Consider the following 15,298-nt stretch of genomic DNA (forward strand, 5'->3'; position numbering starts at 1 on the left):
ACATACTGTACAGCAAAAAATTGAATATGATGGAAAAGTTGGTTTATTTCCATAATTCCATTCAAAAAGTTTAACTTTCATAGATTCAGGGCTTGACGCTTAGCATTAGCAGCACGTGTGCTCCTAAGTTGAAGAATCTAGTAGCACACAAATAATTTTAGGGGCACGAATCGATGAAAAGTCGATGAAAATGTGTTTTTCTTTAATAGAGTGATATGAGGTCAATGAGGAGGGATTTCAAAGTCACTGACCCCACCCCACTGGCCCAGGACATTCATTAAGTGTTGATCGCCATAATAAAGAAAATTAACTAATTTGGTACAAAATCTTTCCGTAAAATAAAAAACCCTACTTTAACCCTAAAATAAACAAGCAAAACTAACATCTGCCTATTCCATATCATGTGTAAATAAGTTCAATTTATAACTACTACACCTACAGTAGACTACATTTCTATAAAGCAAATTTTATTCTACGATGCAGCTCGATGCATTTTGATTTATAAAATCACATAAAAAGCTGATGCCATTGGTTTGTGCAGTGGTGCTGCTGCATTCAAGTGCAGCGCAACATAAAAAATCACACCCGTGTGAAGTGAGGGGCGCTAATATATTAAAGTCTAACTCGTGTTGATGTAAAACAAACAGTGCAAACACAAACATTAAACACCATTAACAATAAAGAGACAATATGACGTAATGAGGCACATTATGGCGTAACTTTTCCCTTCATTGTCAATGGCGTTTACAAAACCAACATTGAACTAAAGACAAACATTAAACCTGTGTATAGGATAAAAAAATATTGAACGGTCAAATTCTGTAGAGCACAGGTGCTACAAACTGCATTTTACAACTCGCACTGTTCTATTTCTAGTAGCAAATGCGACTACCTAGTCGCACTGTCGAGCGTCCGAGACCTGCATTCAGTGCACACAACGTAAATGATTTCAAGTATTTATTTGTTTATCTTTACACAATTTTGGCTTCCAGCTCATAAAACCCACTAAAAGATTTTTTTAAATTAGAATACTGTGAAGAAATCATCATTTACTCAATGCCACAGCGTATCGAGGCAAAGGGATTCCCAAACAAGTATTGAAGGTTGACATTTGTTTTGAAAGTACCATATTTTGATTGACTTGATATGATCCTAATTTCTTAATGTGGCGTTCAGATTAAAACATTCATGCTCTGCAAAAACTGAGGAGTAAATGGTGATTTATGCACAGAATTCATTTTTTCAGTTCATTTGTACATTTATGTTGTGTACACTGAATCTATAATCTATTGAAAGTTAAACTTTTTGAATGGAATTATGGAAATAAACCAACTTTTCCATGATATTCAATTTTTTTGGAAAGGTGCTGTACATGTAGATGGCCAAGACGGGAGCTTCCACCACTTCTGTCCCTTTCCTTTTCTCGCTCAACTCTCATATAAAGCATGAGAAATAACATTTAAAATGTTTTAATCCGATGCTTACCCAAGGCCTGCCAAGTCTGAAACCAGGTTCCCTAGAGCCGCAGCTGTAAGGGTAGAGAGACAGAGTGTTAGTGATGGAGAGAGAAAGATGGCAAGAGGAAGGCATAGAGGTAAGGATTGGTGAGGGTACGAGAGATAGAATAGGTAGAGGGTAGGGGTGCAAAGTTAATAAAACATTGATTTAATATAGAATAAAAACAGTTTTAGTAAAATAATTGATTAATAAAAAAGAAGCCCATCTACACAGCTCACACAGCCCTGGGGGGGGGGGAGAGTTTAAGGTGGAAGGAGAAAATGATGAAAACCTGACATGGAAAGGAGTCTGTGAGGGAGAACACAGGAGGAGCGAGAGAAATGACGTTTTCCACAACATATTATGATCAAAGAGCACCTTGTGAAACTGGATTTCCTTCCACAAAAGGAGCCCTATCGTCAGCCTGAAGCCTTTTTATTCCATCCAATGCTATATTTTACAGTCGATGGCAAGACTGCACCACCAGTTTAGCAATATTGCTATTAATAATTAATCTAGTTTCTTAAGAAATAAGTTAATAAGTGAAAAGGGCAGTCTCATTTTACTTATGTGTATCTGCCGACAAAACTTAATTAAATTTTTTAATCAAAAGACAGTAAAGCTCGACAGCCATTTCAATGCAGAACAATGACGACGTGTTTTAAGACTTTGAGCTACAAAGTGGACATACTCAATTCACTTCTCCTCAGATGTGTGTGAAGTGAGGGGAACTCATCATACATCATTTCATTCCATGATTCTGGCTAATCGCAATCTGCCCTCACTTTTTGGCAGCTTTTGTCCTCACACGTCTCAATATTTTCCATTGACAATGAATAGAGAAATTAGCTCAAATGTCAGCCAAATATAATGTAAATTTGTGGCAACACAAACATTAAATGCCATTAACAATGAAGGGAAAATGTCCGTCATATGTAGACGAGCAAATCGGCTAATCAATCACATAAATTCAGTTGTTCATGAGATGATTGATGTACAGTATGATGATATTTATAATGATAAGAGTGCCCCCACTTCACACGGGTGTGATTTTTATCCTCAATATGTACTTTGCTCAGCCAATCAAATATTTGCTATGGGGTGATCAGCCAATCAAATCATTGCTATTATTCACACAAACACACAAAGCTGGGCATAGGAGGGGCTAGCGCCTCTCAAAAAAGGTTGAGCCTGTGAATAGTGTAGTTATTATTATTATTCCACCAAAGCCTTAATTCATTTCTGTGCTTGTCCTACACTGTCCACATCATAAAAAGATTTATGTTTCCCATTCTCCGTGGGGAGAAGTTTTATGGGGTGGGCGAGCTGTCTAGGAGAGGGTCTGCCTGCGTTTATGGAGCTAATCTCGTAAATAGCTGGACCGATCAGTGCCATATTTATTGTGCATGCTGCCAGTAGGTCACAGAAGTACCTCCATAAAACTATGCCATGATTTGTACTGAAATATTAAAATGTAATTATTTGATAAAGGAAGTCAAAGGGAGCTTCGAGTCTGAAACTTTTCCCAAATTTGGAGTCATATTATGTCAGAAATGTCAGAAAATGGCCAGCCTGTGACATCAGTCTGGCCACATGAAGTCAGATTCACGCCGTTCCATGTGGATCCAGAGACACACATTTCTTTCTTTTCCTTCCCTTACTCATTAAAACTCATCCAGTGCCACCAGGTGAATACCAGTTTTGGCCCTCGTTGCCACCGAAGCCCATTATAAATAAAAGAAAGAATTTGTAATTCTATTGTGCATGTAATGTGCATATCATCACCTGAACACCAGATTAGACCAACAGATTTTCGATTCTACAAATGCCTTCTAAATCAGTACCAATTATATATATATATATATATATATATTTCAGGTGTGTGTGTGTGTGTGTGTGTGTGTGTGTGTGTATATATATATATATATATATACACACACACACCTGAAATGTAAAATGACAGTAGCCGAGGGTGCCCATTATGAAATGCATTGTGGTGCCAGCTCCAGAGCCTGTGGTCTTGGTCCCGTGTTATTTATTGTGCCATATGTAAATCGATACCTCAGACAGCAAGCCATCACATCACGCTGGCTGCCTCTCTCCACATCAGCCCACCAGAGACACTCCACAAAGCAGAGCTCTCCCTACAGAGAATGCTTTTTGTGTGCGAAAAGATTTTTCATGACAATGAATGAAGACACCCACAGAACTCTTGACACATCTTCACATCGTCACAGAAGACTAGTCTGATATTTTCCGAGGAGGATTTGAATGATCATTGCCATTCACCAGAATTCTGTACATGTCTGTAGTTGGAGAAACGACAGGCTGCCCGTAGCGGGTACAAGATGTACAATAAGACTACCCCATTCATATTTTAGGCATTAAGCTCACATTCAGTCTAGAGGAATGCAGCAGTGGTTCTACTCCTGGGCTAGATTATTATTCTTTCTTGTACTGGATGATGAAAATGATTCTGACTTGTGGCTGTCTTTTTTGTTGACACTTTGAAGCACATAAGCCTTCCACAGTAATAAAAGTAAAGTTATCATTTTTATTTCAGGGCAGAGAAGACTGAAATGGGAATTAGAATTGGGTTTCAGTATGAGGAGCTTCTGAATGTCTCTTGTAGTATATTAGATTAAAAGGCTGAAAGAACTTCACTTTCTACATCAACCACGCACACACACTAGCAAAGGTTAACCTTCAGTACCAAAACATCTGTTGTCCTGTGTTTTCTCTCAGACCCCCTAATGACACTAAGGTCATAGGGAAGGGCTCACATTGATAATTCTTGTCTGTTTGTATTTCTGTATGTCTGCAGTGTATCTAAGGAGGTGTCAGTGCTGAAATTAGTTGAGTCAGACAGTGTCCCATTGTGACATGTATGTTTGGCTCCAAGAAGTATTTGAATACTTTTAAATCTCTCATACTTTAAGATCTGAGTTGTTGTCCGTCTCATTATATACACTGTATATATTTTCTCAGTACCCCAATACAGATGACAGTACGTGAAGCGCTACATGAGATGAAGGTTGAGAGAAGGCAGCCAGCCAACTGAAGTACATGTAACCAAATTGTGTCACCCAATTGTGTCTCTTCACAAATTATGAACCACATAGAACCACACTAGAACACACCATGGGACCAACTTTTAAACTGAGGCCTCTTTTAGACGGGGACCATCTCCATATAACACGTCAAAGTCCCGTTGCGTTCTCATTTTTTCTTACCCTTTACACGAGAACGCACACGTTATGATATGATGTGCTATTTTGCTATACTGTCGCTAGGTGGCGATAACGGGCTGCCAAATAGACAGGTCACCCACGTACAAGAAGAAGAAACCTTCACGCAAGCCTGCGCAACACGGCTCTGGGCGCGCCACGGGATGGTATATATTGTATAATACATTAGGCTACATAAACGCTGCTGCCGCAGCTGCCGTCTATCACAAGGCTTTTTATTTACATCATGGTTTTACATTCAACATCGCTGATGAGCATCACTTTGTAGGCGAGGAGGGAGGCTTGTTCAGGAACTCCATTATATCATAATGATATGGCTCTGCATCAATGTAATAAACATATGCGCTGTGAGCCAACGTGAGCCATGATGTCATAAGTTTTGCGGATTCACCGTTTTGCCTGTTTATATGGAGACCATAGGAAACGGTGTTCTGAAAGATTTCCACTCTGGGAGGCAGTTTCACTTCGATGCGTTTTCACCTCCTGAGAACACCGTTCTCGTCTAAATGACAGCGCTAAACGGTACTTTATTTTGCCGTTTTTTATGAACACCATCCTCGTGTAAATAGCACCTGAGACTGAATGTAGTGATGTGTGTTCAATATTATAGCCTATGCCCAAGTGCTTAGCCATTCTACGCAATCTTCTAAAAATAAACTATGCTCCAGTGCTACGCAATCTTCTATGCAATCTTCAACAACAAAAAAAGGGGGAAAAAAGTATCCATGGTAACAGAATAAAACCGAACCATGCGGAGAGACAGAGAGGCTCAGACCACTGAGCATAGACTCAAACTACATCCACACTGAGGCATGAGGATGATGACGATGGTAGGTTGTGATTGCTGCAATCAACAACTGAATTTTCTTGTCAGAAGAGGAAAAATAGTTACTCAAGGGAGAAGAGAATATTCTGCTCATATTCTAACACCTAACATATCCTGGCTCATGCCAGTTAATTTATCCTGAAAATTAAGCGAGATTCCATGCCGCTTTATTTCTCCAGAGAGCATGAATTCATTCAGCTGAATCTGGCCATTAGATTTTAATATAACTTTACATTTCATGGCAATGGCGATCTTCCCATTAGTTTTTAAGATTAGTTTTGGGGCTTTTTATGCCTTTATTGATTGAACACTCTCTGCTGCCATCCTGTCAAGGTCTGAAGGCGTCATGTTGCACTGCTTCAGAAGCTTGTAGCAACTCATAATGTAATAGCAACTCATAATGTAATAAGGGCTCAAAAAGGCTCATAATGTAATAAGTTAAATGTAAGAAAAACTCGTAATGTAATAATCAGCTCATAATGTAATAAAATCATGAGCGCATAACGTAATAACAGATTTTTCATGTTACATTATGAGTTGCCTTAATAGGCAGCTCATAATGTCCCATAAACTCCCATTCTATCAGTCCCATAGTAACAGTACCTCCCATTCAATCCCATTCACTCCCATTTTGAAAGGTGTGTTAAAATGGCCTAAGTCACATTTATTATGACTTAGGCAAAATAATATGGCTTAAGTCTCCCTCTTGACATAGGCCATTGTTTTAATATGGTGTAACAGGAAGGCCTTTTACATTAGGGCTCAGGCGATTTTACCAGAGGTGGCCAGCATCACCAGGTGGTGATTTAGGCCAAAAAATAAAGTCAAAAAATGACTTAGGCAATTACCGGTAGTTTAATAAGGTGACGATTTGAAAGTCTACATTTGTCAACAGAGGTAATAACAATGACAGTGTAAGACTATATGGGCCATATGAAAGTCTACATTTGTCAACAGAGGTAATAACAATGACAGTGTAAGACTATATGGGCCATATGAAAGTCTACATTTGTCAACAGAGGTAATAACAATGACAGTGTAAGACTATATGGGCCATATGAAAGTCTACATTTGTCAACAGAGGTAATAACAATGACAGTGTAAGACTATATGGGCCATATGGAAGTCTACATTTGTCAACAGAGGTAATAACAATGACAGTGTAAGACTATATGGGCCATATGAAAGTCTAATTTTGTCAACAGAGCTAATAACAATGACAGTGTAAGACTATATGGGCCATAAGAAAGTCTACATTTGTCAACAGAAGTAATAACAATGACAGTGTAAGACTATATGGGCCATAAGAAAGTCTACATTTGTCAACAGAAGTAATAACAATGACAGTGTAAGACTATATGGGCCATAAGAAAGTCTACATTTGTCAACAGAATTAATAACAATGACAGTGTAAGACTATATGGGCCATATGAAAGTCTACATTTGTCAACAGAAGTAATAACAATGACAGTGTAAGACTATATGGGCCATAAGAAAGTCTACATTTGTCAACAGAGGTAATAACAATGACAGTGTAAGACTATATGGGCCATATGAAAGTCTACATTTGTCAACAGAGGTAATAACAATGACAGTGTAAGACCTTTCTCACCAATATGGGCCATTATTACATTATGAACTTTTATTACATTATGAGCTGCCTATTAAGGCAACTCATAATGTAACATGTCTTTTTTTTTTAAATCTGTTATTATGTTATGCGCTCATGATTTTATTACATTATGAGCTGATTATTACATTATGAGTTTTTATTACATTTAACTTATTACATTATGAGCCTTTTTGAGCCCTTATTACATTATGAGTTGCTATTACATTATGAGTTGCTACAAGCTCCCTGATGCTTGTCCTAGTGCTTGCATTGACCACCAGCCAGCTGGTGGCCAGATTGTAATTGGTTGTAAAGTGCAAGCGTGTGCGTCTTATGTCCTAGCCAGCAGAGCTTCCTGTGTGTGCCAGAGTTGTGCACAATTCAATATGAAATGCCTCCAGTGATAATGTGCATCTGTAGGCGTCTGGCTTTCAGAGCCAGTTTCTTAGAGGAAATAGCTCAAAGAAAATAGATTGGATTGCCTGTTTTAGCTATTATCAGTTTATCACACAACACCATCATACGGAAAAGTATAATATAGGTGGTGAAGTCTGTTCTATTTTAACACGCATCAGTCTCTCTCTGTAACGTCTTACCGGCCATGGTAGAGATTCCCAGAGTGACTCCTATCGACAGCTCAATCTGGGTTCCCTAGGAGACAGGAGGAAATTAAAAGAATATATTTAGTATCTTGTACCAAACTAACTGATATCACATAAAGAACAAGAGCCCCTTATAAGCCAGTGGTTCTCAACCTGTGGGTCGGGCCCCCAGGGGGGGGTACCCACTTGATATTTTGGGGGTCCGTCCCCAGATGACAGTGACGTGACAATTTAAAGACTTAAGACCTTTTTTACACCTCGAAAAGGGTGTTTGAATTTGAATATTGACAGCCTGTCTCGAGAGACTAAACTAAAAGTAAGGCCTCAACTGCTACATTCCAAGTTCTTATCAGGGTGGGGAATCCCCAGTTCAAATAGGATTAGGATAAAATACACCACACATAACTTTGCAATTTTTACATAGATTTTTACACTGCACATCTATCTAGCAACATGAATGAGCCTGTGTGTGTGAATATGTTATGCAACTATAAATACATTTACATGGTATAAATGTACTAGTCTACAGCAGCTTATGCTGAGAATTTGAATTAATATGGTCACAATCAGTACTAATCACAAGTATTGATAATGATGCTTTTTGGTGTAAAATTTTGTTTGTATCATTTGCCTTTGTTGCTAATTGTGCTCATTAGTGCCGTGTGTGTGGTCAAATCAAATGATATGCAATGGTGACTTTGTTACTCTGTGACCCTGATGGATTGTGAGATGAGGTTGTACAATGTTCTGGCGTAACCCTTGCATAAGGTCGAGCACGATGCAACAGCTGACCAAATTGAAGACAAAATAGATTGCCAAGCTTCACGATTACATAACTGTGATGCATAAGATCCCGATACTTTTGAACGTTTCATTCATCCAGGGTAGTAATTGTGCAGCCCTAGTCCCTACTTTATAGCTTGGTTTCCTCTGAAACGGGTCACACAGCAGGAAACACTTCCATTAATAAAGAGCTACGTGGGCTGGTGGAGCCTGAAATGCACTCGCTGCATTCACCGTTTCATCATCCTAATAGGATTCTGTTCTTCTGTTCTAAGATGAGAAAGTGTCTCAGGGATGACCCTGCAAATAAGTTCCATTGTGAAAATCATAATAACACACCACCACTTGAGTGTACTTAAAGTGGCACTAACATGCAACTTCTTTTGTGAATAAAATGTAATTGTGTCCAATCTGTATGGTAGACTCAGAGTATGTTAATAAAATATAACTTATACAATTGAGGTGGTTGTATTTTCTCTCTACCTGCTCTTCTATTGAGACATTTAGTTAGTGTCAAAGGTCTGGTCTACAGTATAGACACAGGGAACGGTCAAGATTAAAATGTCTAAATCTGCACTTGTGCAGGAAACAGAGTTCAAATCCAGGGTAGAAGAGGAAAGTTACATAGTGCAGCTTTAAGTAATCATTTTGAGTATTTGTACTTTACTTGAGATGAGCATTTGTAGTTTGGGACTTTCACTCCACTACAAAGACTTTCAAAGACAAATATTGTACTTTTGACTCAACTACATTTCTAGGAAGGGAAAAAGTACATTATGAACTAACCAAAGCCCTATTTCAATTTTAGTGAAAACAGCTAATCTAGTACTTTTTTGACCTGGACTGATCTATACTTTGACTCTCAGGACAGATACTGGGGTCAAATAATTTGTCCAGCCCTGCATAAACCTTGATTTCAGCCTCATAGTGATGAGGAAACCTAATGTGTTATGGATGCCACCAGCAGGAGATGCCAGATGCTGTAATGGCCCTGGCTACAAGCCGGGATTTTAATGGGCTTTCTTCTATTGTGATTCAGCAGTGGGGGGACCATAACAACAAGAAGACAAACTGCCTAAACAAAATATGAAAGTAAAACAAAAGTGTAAGTTTGCTCAGTGCTAAAAATTCATTTTTTGGCCCTGCTAGAACTTTTTTGCACTGCCAGAACTAACAAAGAAAAAACAAACTGTCGGCCAATCAATGGCTGGCCGGTATGTGTGGTTTAAGACCAACTGCTGCCGTATGTAGACATGAAACAGCAGCAGGTATATATCGCTGATCAAACCAAAATGGCGTACCACTTACTGCTGCTATCATGATGGCGTTGTCAAGGAAACCAAACCCAATGAACGGCAGGCAATTGTGGATGAACACTGGGGGGGTAAAACAAAAAATAGTTACCGGTAATGAACATCATGGAAACTTTTAAGATGTATAAATCACATTTATTTATTTATTTTCTTTTGTTCTGTGCAACATGCAGTGATTGCAGTCTCAACCGAGACATCTGAAGTTCTACATTATCTGGATTGTGTGTGCACTCACGTGTGCGCTCGTGAGCATGTGTGTGTGTGTGTGCGTCTCTCCAACAGTGGGTGGTGGTAGATTCCGAAATCAATCCATCGCATTACATTTTTGGCAAGCAAACCTCCAGTGTTGGTTAGTGTTGTGCTGCTGGCGTGGCTGAAAGCTTAGATGAACTTGCTGCACCAGCACAGTCAGCATGTGGTTGGTGGAGATTGTCCATAATGCATGTGCGCACTCACAAATAGTATTGTAATACAGTACTTGTGAGGACATCAATATCACAGGACAGGAATTTAATTAATTTGACTATTTATTTTGACCCTAAAATCGTGAGTTATACGGAGTCACGCTGCGTTGTGAACTTGATTACACACACACACACACACACACACACACACACACACACACACACACACACACACACACACACACACACACACACACACACACACACACACCCCCCCCCCCCCCCCTGTTGAAACAGCTAGGATGTGAAAAGGTACGTTCTTCTAAAACCTCTATGTACAGTTGTCAGCTATATAGGCATGTACATTCCAACATGACTAATCATGTCAAAGGAAATGTAAAGTGTATACAGTTTGGGACAAAGGACATTAAACATGACAAGTGCAAACGGTTTAAGAGGGACATACAGTATATGAGGCGCTTTGGACAAAAGTCAAATTGTAATCAAGGGCTCTCTACAGAGTCTAGATTACTAGGATTACTAAGTAAGTACTAATATTACTGTAGCATGATTTGTCTTAAGAGTTTAACTTTTGTTTAGTGTTTTATATTTATTTATACGCAATTATTTTTCCGTTTTCTAAAGTACTTTCGTAAAGTAATATACAGTGCAATGTTGGAAAGGCTATGATAAACGATGCTGACCATTAATCATAATTTTTCACACTTTAAAGCGTGGATTGATTAAAACATAACCCATGAATGATACAACAATTCTGTGTGTGTTGTTCTGCTGTTAACAGGACAGAACATTCAATGTGTGATCAAAGAGCTGTCTAAATTGATGGCATACTGAGAGGTTATTTTGGGGTTGAGATTTATTCTTTGAACAACATTCTCTGATGAAAAGATCAACAAAGAAAATAATCTGATTATAGTTTTAAATGCCCCGTGTGTGGCTGTGTGAATATGTGTTTGCACAGAAGCCGTCCTCACCGATCCTGTTGTGTTGTAATCTAGTAATAATCTGAATGCCATGGCATCTTTGACAGACAGAGGCAATTATTCTTGTGTACACGCCTGTCATCCATCTTTCACTATATCTATAAATATCTGCCTACATGCATATTATTGTGTGTGTGTGTGTGTGTGTGTGTGTGTGTGTGACTGTGTGTGTGTGTGTGTGTGTGTGTGTGTGTGTGTGTGTGTGTGTGTGTGTGTGTGTGTGTGTGTGTGTGTGTGTGTGTGTGTGTGTGTGTGTGTGTGTGTGACACTGTGCGCCTGTGGTACTGTGCACATATACCTATCTATGTCTGTCAGAAAAACAACCTTATTCTTTCACAATATGTATCAGCCTGTGCTGAGCGTGTGTGGATGTACGCAAATGTGACAGGGAGGTTTAATGTCTCACCATATCGCATTTGTTCTGACGTGGGTGGTGAGGCTGCCACAGTTTCTATAAGAAAGAGAAAAAGAGACACAGGATCAATATCACATTAGTTTGCCGATATGCCAGGCAATGTTTTACCTCGACTTGTCAAAAGAGGAACATGGTTTGACAATTCTTCAAAGCGAGCTGCTAACATCTCTAGGCAATTTTCATAAAACTGCCTGCACATAGACAGAGCAGATGGTGACTGATTCCCTGTGCTGTAACAAATTAAACCTGTTTTTCAGCACTAACTAACAGCCACACTGCATGAACATGGCCCAATGTGTAAGTGACGCAAGCCTACAACGACATGCTCATGATATTTCACTTTGTCACAATGAAGAACCCAAGATGATTTGAGTTTTTTTGTATCGTGAATTAATTATGCTACTAGAGTGTCACACAAGTAGCAAAGATTCCAATGTGTCGCAATGCAATGTCTTGTAGATCTGCTATTTTTTGCAAAAGAAAGAAATTAAGTGAAAGGGAAGATTTTCAAGTCTCTCTATGGGTTTTAAAAATATATTGAACGAATGAAAAGCATTCACAATCCATCTGGAACACAGGTTCTTCTTGACATTTTCTGTAAAGTAAGAGTGTTGGACATAACTTCCGACAGTGACGATATATAAGACGGCACACATTGGGTAGTCTAGTGAGCACTGCAGGGAAGAATGCCTTGCTGAGGAAATTGAGCTGACTGGATATGAACAATGTGGGTTAGTGGAACAGAGTGCATTCAGGGTGAGAGTGCAAAGGGGTAACACAGGACATTTAGTACAGGATATCTGTGCTGAGCGAGTAGTATGTGTATGTATGTATATATATTTTTTATTTTTTCAATACCAATATTCTGACGATTAGTATTGTGACACTAAGATGAATTGTTTTTTAAATGTAGCATCACATGTGTTGAGAACTTGTGACGCTACATGTTATCTTGTACACCTGCTATTGTTGCCATTTTGTCCATTTCTGAAAGTATAAAATAAAGTTGAACTGATTAAATCCAGGAAGAGACACTTTTGCCATATGCAAAATTCTTTTTTTCTTGTTTTAACTTTTTAATGATGATTTTCTTTTCATAGAAGTGTATATTTGTACATCTTTAAATGTTGTGATGAATGGAAAATGGAGGACCCTGAAGTCTTAGTGCTTTTATAAATATTTTTTAAATGGTGAATTGAGTGTTCAGCCACATTGGAGCAACGTGCTAAAGGACAGGAACCACAAATACCGATATAAAAAACAAATGGCAATACAATTTAAAAAAGCGTCTGCATGAAAGGGCATGTGCATGGCTAAAAGAACATAGTCAGACTGAGCAGAGTCGTGTTTAAAGTCAACAGGCAAAGCCCTTGTAGGCCTACTGTGTTGTGGTAGGTCGTCAACGGGTTCACACAACTACTAGATACTAGACTAGACTCAACGGCTATTTTGGAAAAGGTCAGTGATGTTCTATTTTAGAACCAAAGAATCAAAGACTCGATCCAATAATAACTCATCTCTGCCACACTCTGGAAGGAGGAAAGCAATCATGCATGGATCAGATCAAAACCTAACGGCCGCTTTCACAGTGTTACCAAATACAATACTAGCAAGGAGTTTTAGAATCCACCCAGACGGGAAAATTGGACACATTTGCATTATTTCGTTAAATTGCATAGTAGTCTAGTCTGGTTGGTATGTGAATCTTCATCAGGGCATGCTAACAGTGTGCCGAAATCTCCAATAATTTTTAAATACTGCGCATATCTGCAGGACTATAGCTAAATTTGCTTACTAAAGTGTTCTGAATCTAATTAATGGATGATTGTGTGCATCATGCATGTCTTCAAGACAAACTCAATGATGTCCCTTCTTCTCTCTTATACAGCATATCCAATTGCAAAACACACCTGCATTCAAATAAAATTACCTAAAATGAAATAAGGTCACCAGGTTGAAAGAGGCTACAATATAAATTTAGGGTATAGAATTTGCATTTATATTGGGTCCGTCTGTGCGCAGTAGTATATTGATATAGCAAATTAAAAGAAAAAAACATTCATAACTTTTTGGATCATTTTGTCACAAAATCCCAAGGCACAACAGGACTTTTGACCATTGTGACCATTGTGATTCTGGTCAGTGTATTCCACTCTAAACCATATCTCACTGTAGCAAATCCTACTCTTTAATTTTACCCTTAAGATATTGTGCTTTCAAAATCTGCAAGATATGTGTGTCCAAGATAAATTTCTCCCCTGGGAGACAAAATAAAGTAACCATGACAACCTCACTGGTACCCATTCCTTTTTAAATGTGTTCACTTCAAATGTAAAAAAAAAAAGGTTCTCTCTACAGGAACAAGGCATGTTTTCCGGCATCCTGTAAAAAAACAATCATTGAAGCCACATTCATTGAAGGTCACTGGTGACAGCTATTACTTCTTTGACCACTTCTGGACTTCCCTTTATTCACATATCGAAACAACCTGTTCATGCTACTAATACCGCTACCGTCTATTTCTAACTTTGATACAGGTCATAGTACTGTATTCTCCATTCTTTTTTGTTTAAAATGAGTCGAAGGCTGGGGGTGTGGGGTGGGAGATGGTGATTGGTGAGCATTGCAAGCTACTAACTGTACCGGTTGTGTGTGTATTGTGTATTTGTATTGTATGTAATGTTTTACTTATGTGCATTTGTATTGTATGTAATGTTTTACTTATTATATATGGCCCTCTCTAAAACGAGATGCTGCATCTGAAGGGGCTACCTTGTTTCTTTAGAAGAGAATTGTAAATAAGTAACAGGCAACAAATTCAATTCAAAGTCAACTACTATAACCACTAGTCGGCACTGTTGGTAGCAGTCAACTAGTCATAATTGATATATGGGTAGGTTGATTTGCATGACACATTGTAAGCTTGTAGATCAGCTAATTTCGTAATTTCGCTAATTGTTGTACAAAAAGGTCTTAAGTTACAAATCGACACCTGAACATGTAACGTTCTAGGACTAGGTCATGATTGTGTGTGTGTGTGTGTGTGTGTGTGTGTGTGTGTGTGTGTCCACGCGCCCGCCATGAAGAAAAAGAAACCCACAAACTCATCTGCTCCAATGCAATATAATGACAGCGTTTTTTGATTTATTCATTAAATTACATTGGAGCAGATGAGTGTGCAGGTGTATTCATTTTCAGCACCTCAACCAAGCGATGAAAGTATTCTATTGGCTTTTGTATGCCACAGTACATCCTTGGATGCTACTCCTCCTTTACAAAGTAAAAATAACAATGTATTTATTTTAGCACATTCATTTCAGATGCCCAATGAATAGGGCACACAACCGGAGTAACCCATTTTTACATCTCATCTGTACAAAAACATCAGCCTGTAGGAAACAGCCTCTAAATGCTAGAAATGTACTGTCTACCAATCTGTCAATCACAGCACATTTTGCAACCACTCACACAAATGAGATGTGCCCTGTGTTTGCACATTAAAGAGATGGCACAGGCAGTGCAATAGAGGGAGAAGATGAACATTTTTCTCCCCTTATTGGTTGACTTTCTAGTTCGCTGCAGTTTCTAAACTTT

General features: G+C 38.6%; 1 protein-coding gene across 1 annotated transcript in view; it reads right to left on the reverse strand.

Annotated features, from left to right (window-relative positions):
- tmem65 (transmembrane protein 65) overlaps positions 1-15,298 on the reverse strand; it is a 34,202-nt gene that overhangs the window by 5,132 nt on the left and 13,772 nt on the right. The window contains exons 2-5 of the mRNA XM_083777545.1: positions 11,696-11,740; positions 9,877-9,944; positions 7,780-7,834; positions 1,486-1,528 (exon numbers count right to left, since the gene is read on the reverse strand). Of these exons, the coding sequence (XP_083633671.1) occupies positions 1,486-1,528; positions 7,780-7,834; positions 9,877-9,944; positions 11,696-11,740 (211 nt within the window). The remainder of the gene's footprint in view (positions 1-1,485; positions 1,529-7,779; positions 7,835-9,876; positions 9,945-11,695; positions 11,741-15,298) is intronic.

This window comes from Protomyctophum parallelum, assembly GCF_964188405.1.
Source record: "Protomyctophum parallelum genome assembly, chromosome: 1".
NCBI classification, from domain to species: domain Eukaryota; kingdom Metazoa; phylum Chordata; class Actinopteri; order Myctophiformes; family Myctophidae; genus Protomyctophum; species Protomyctophum parallelum.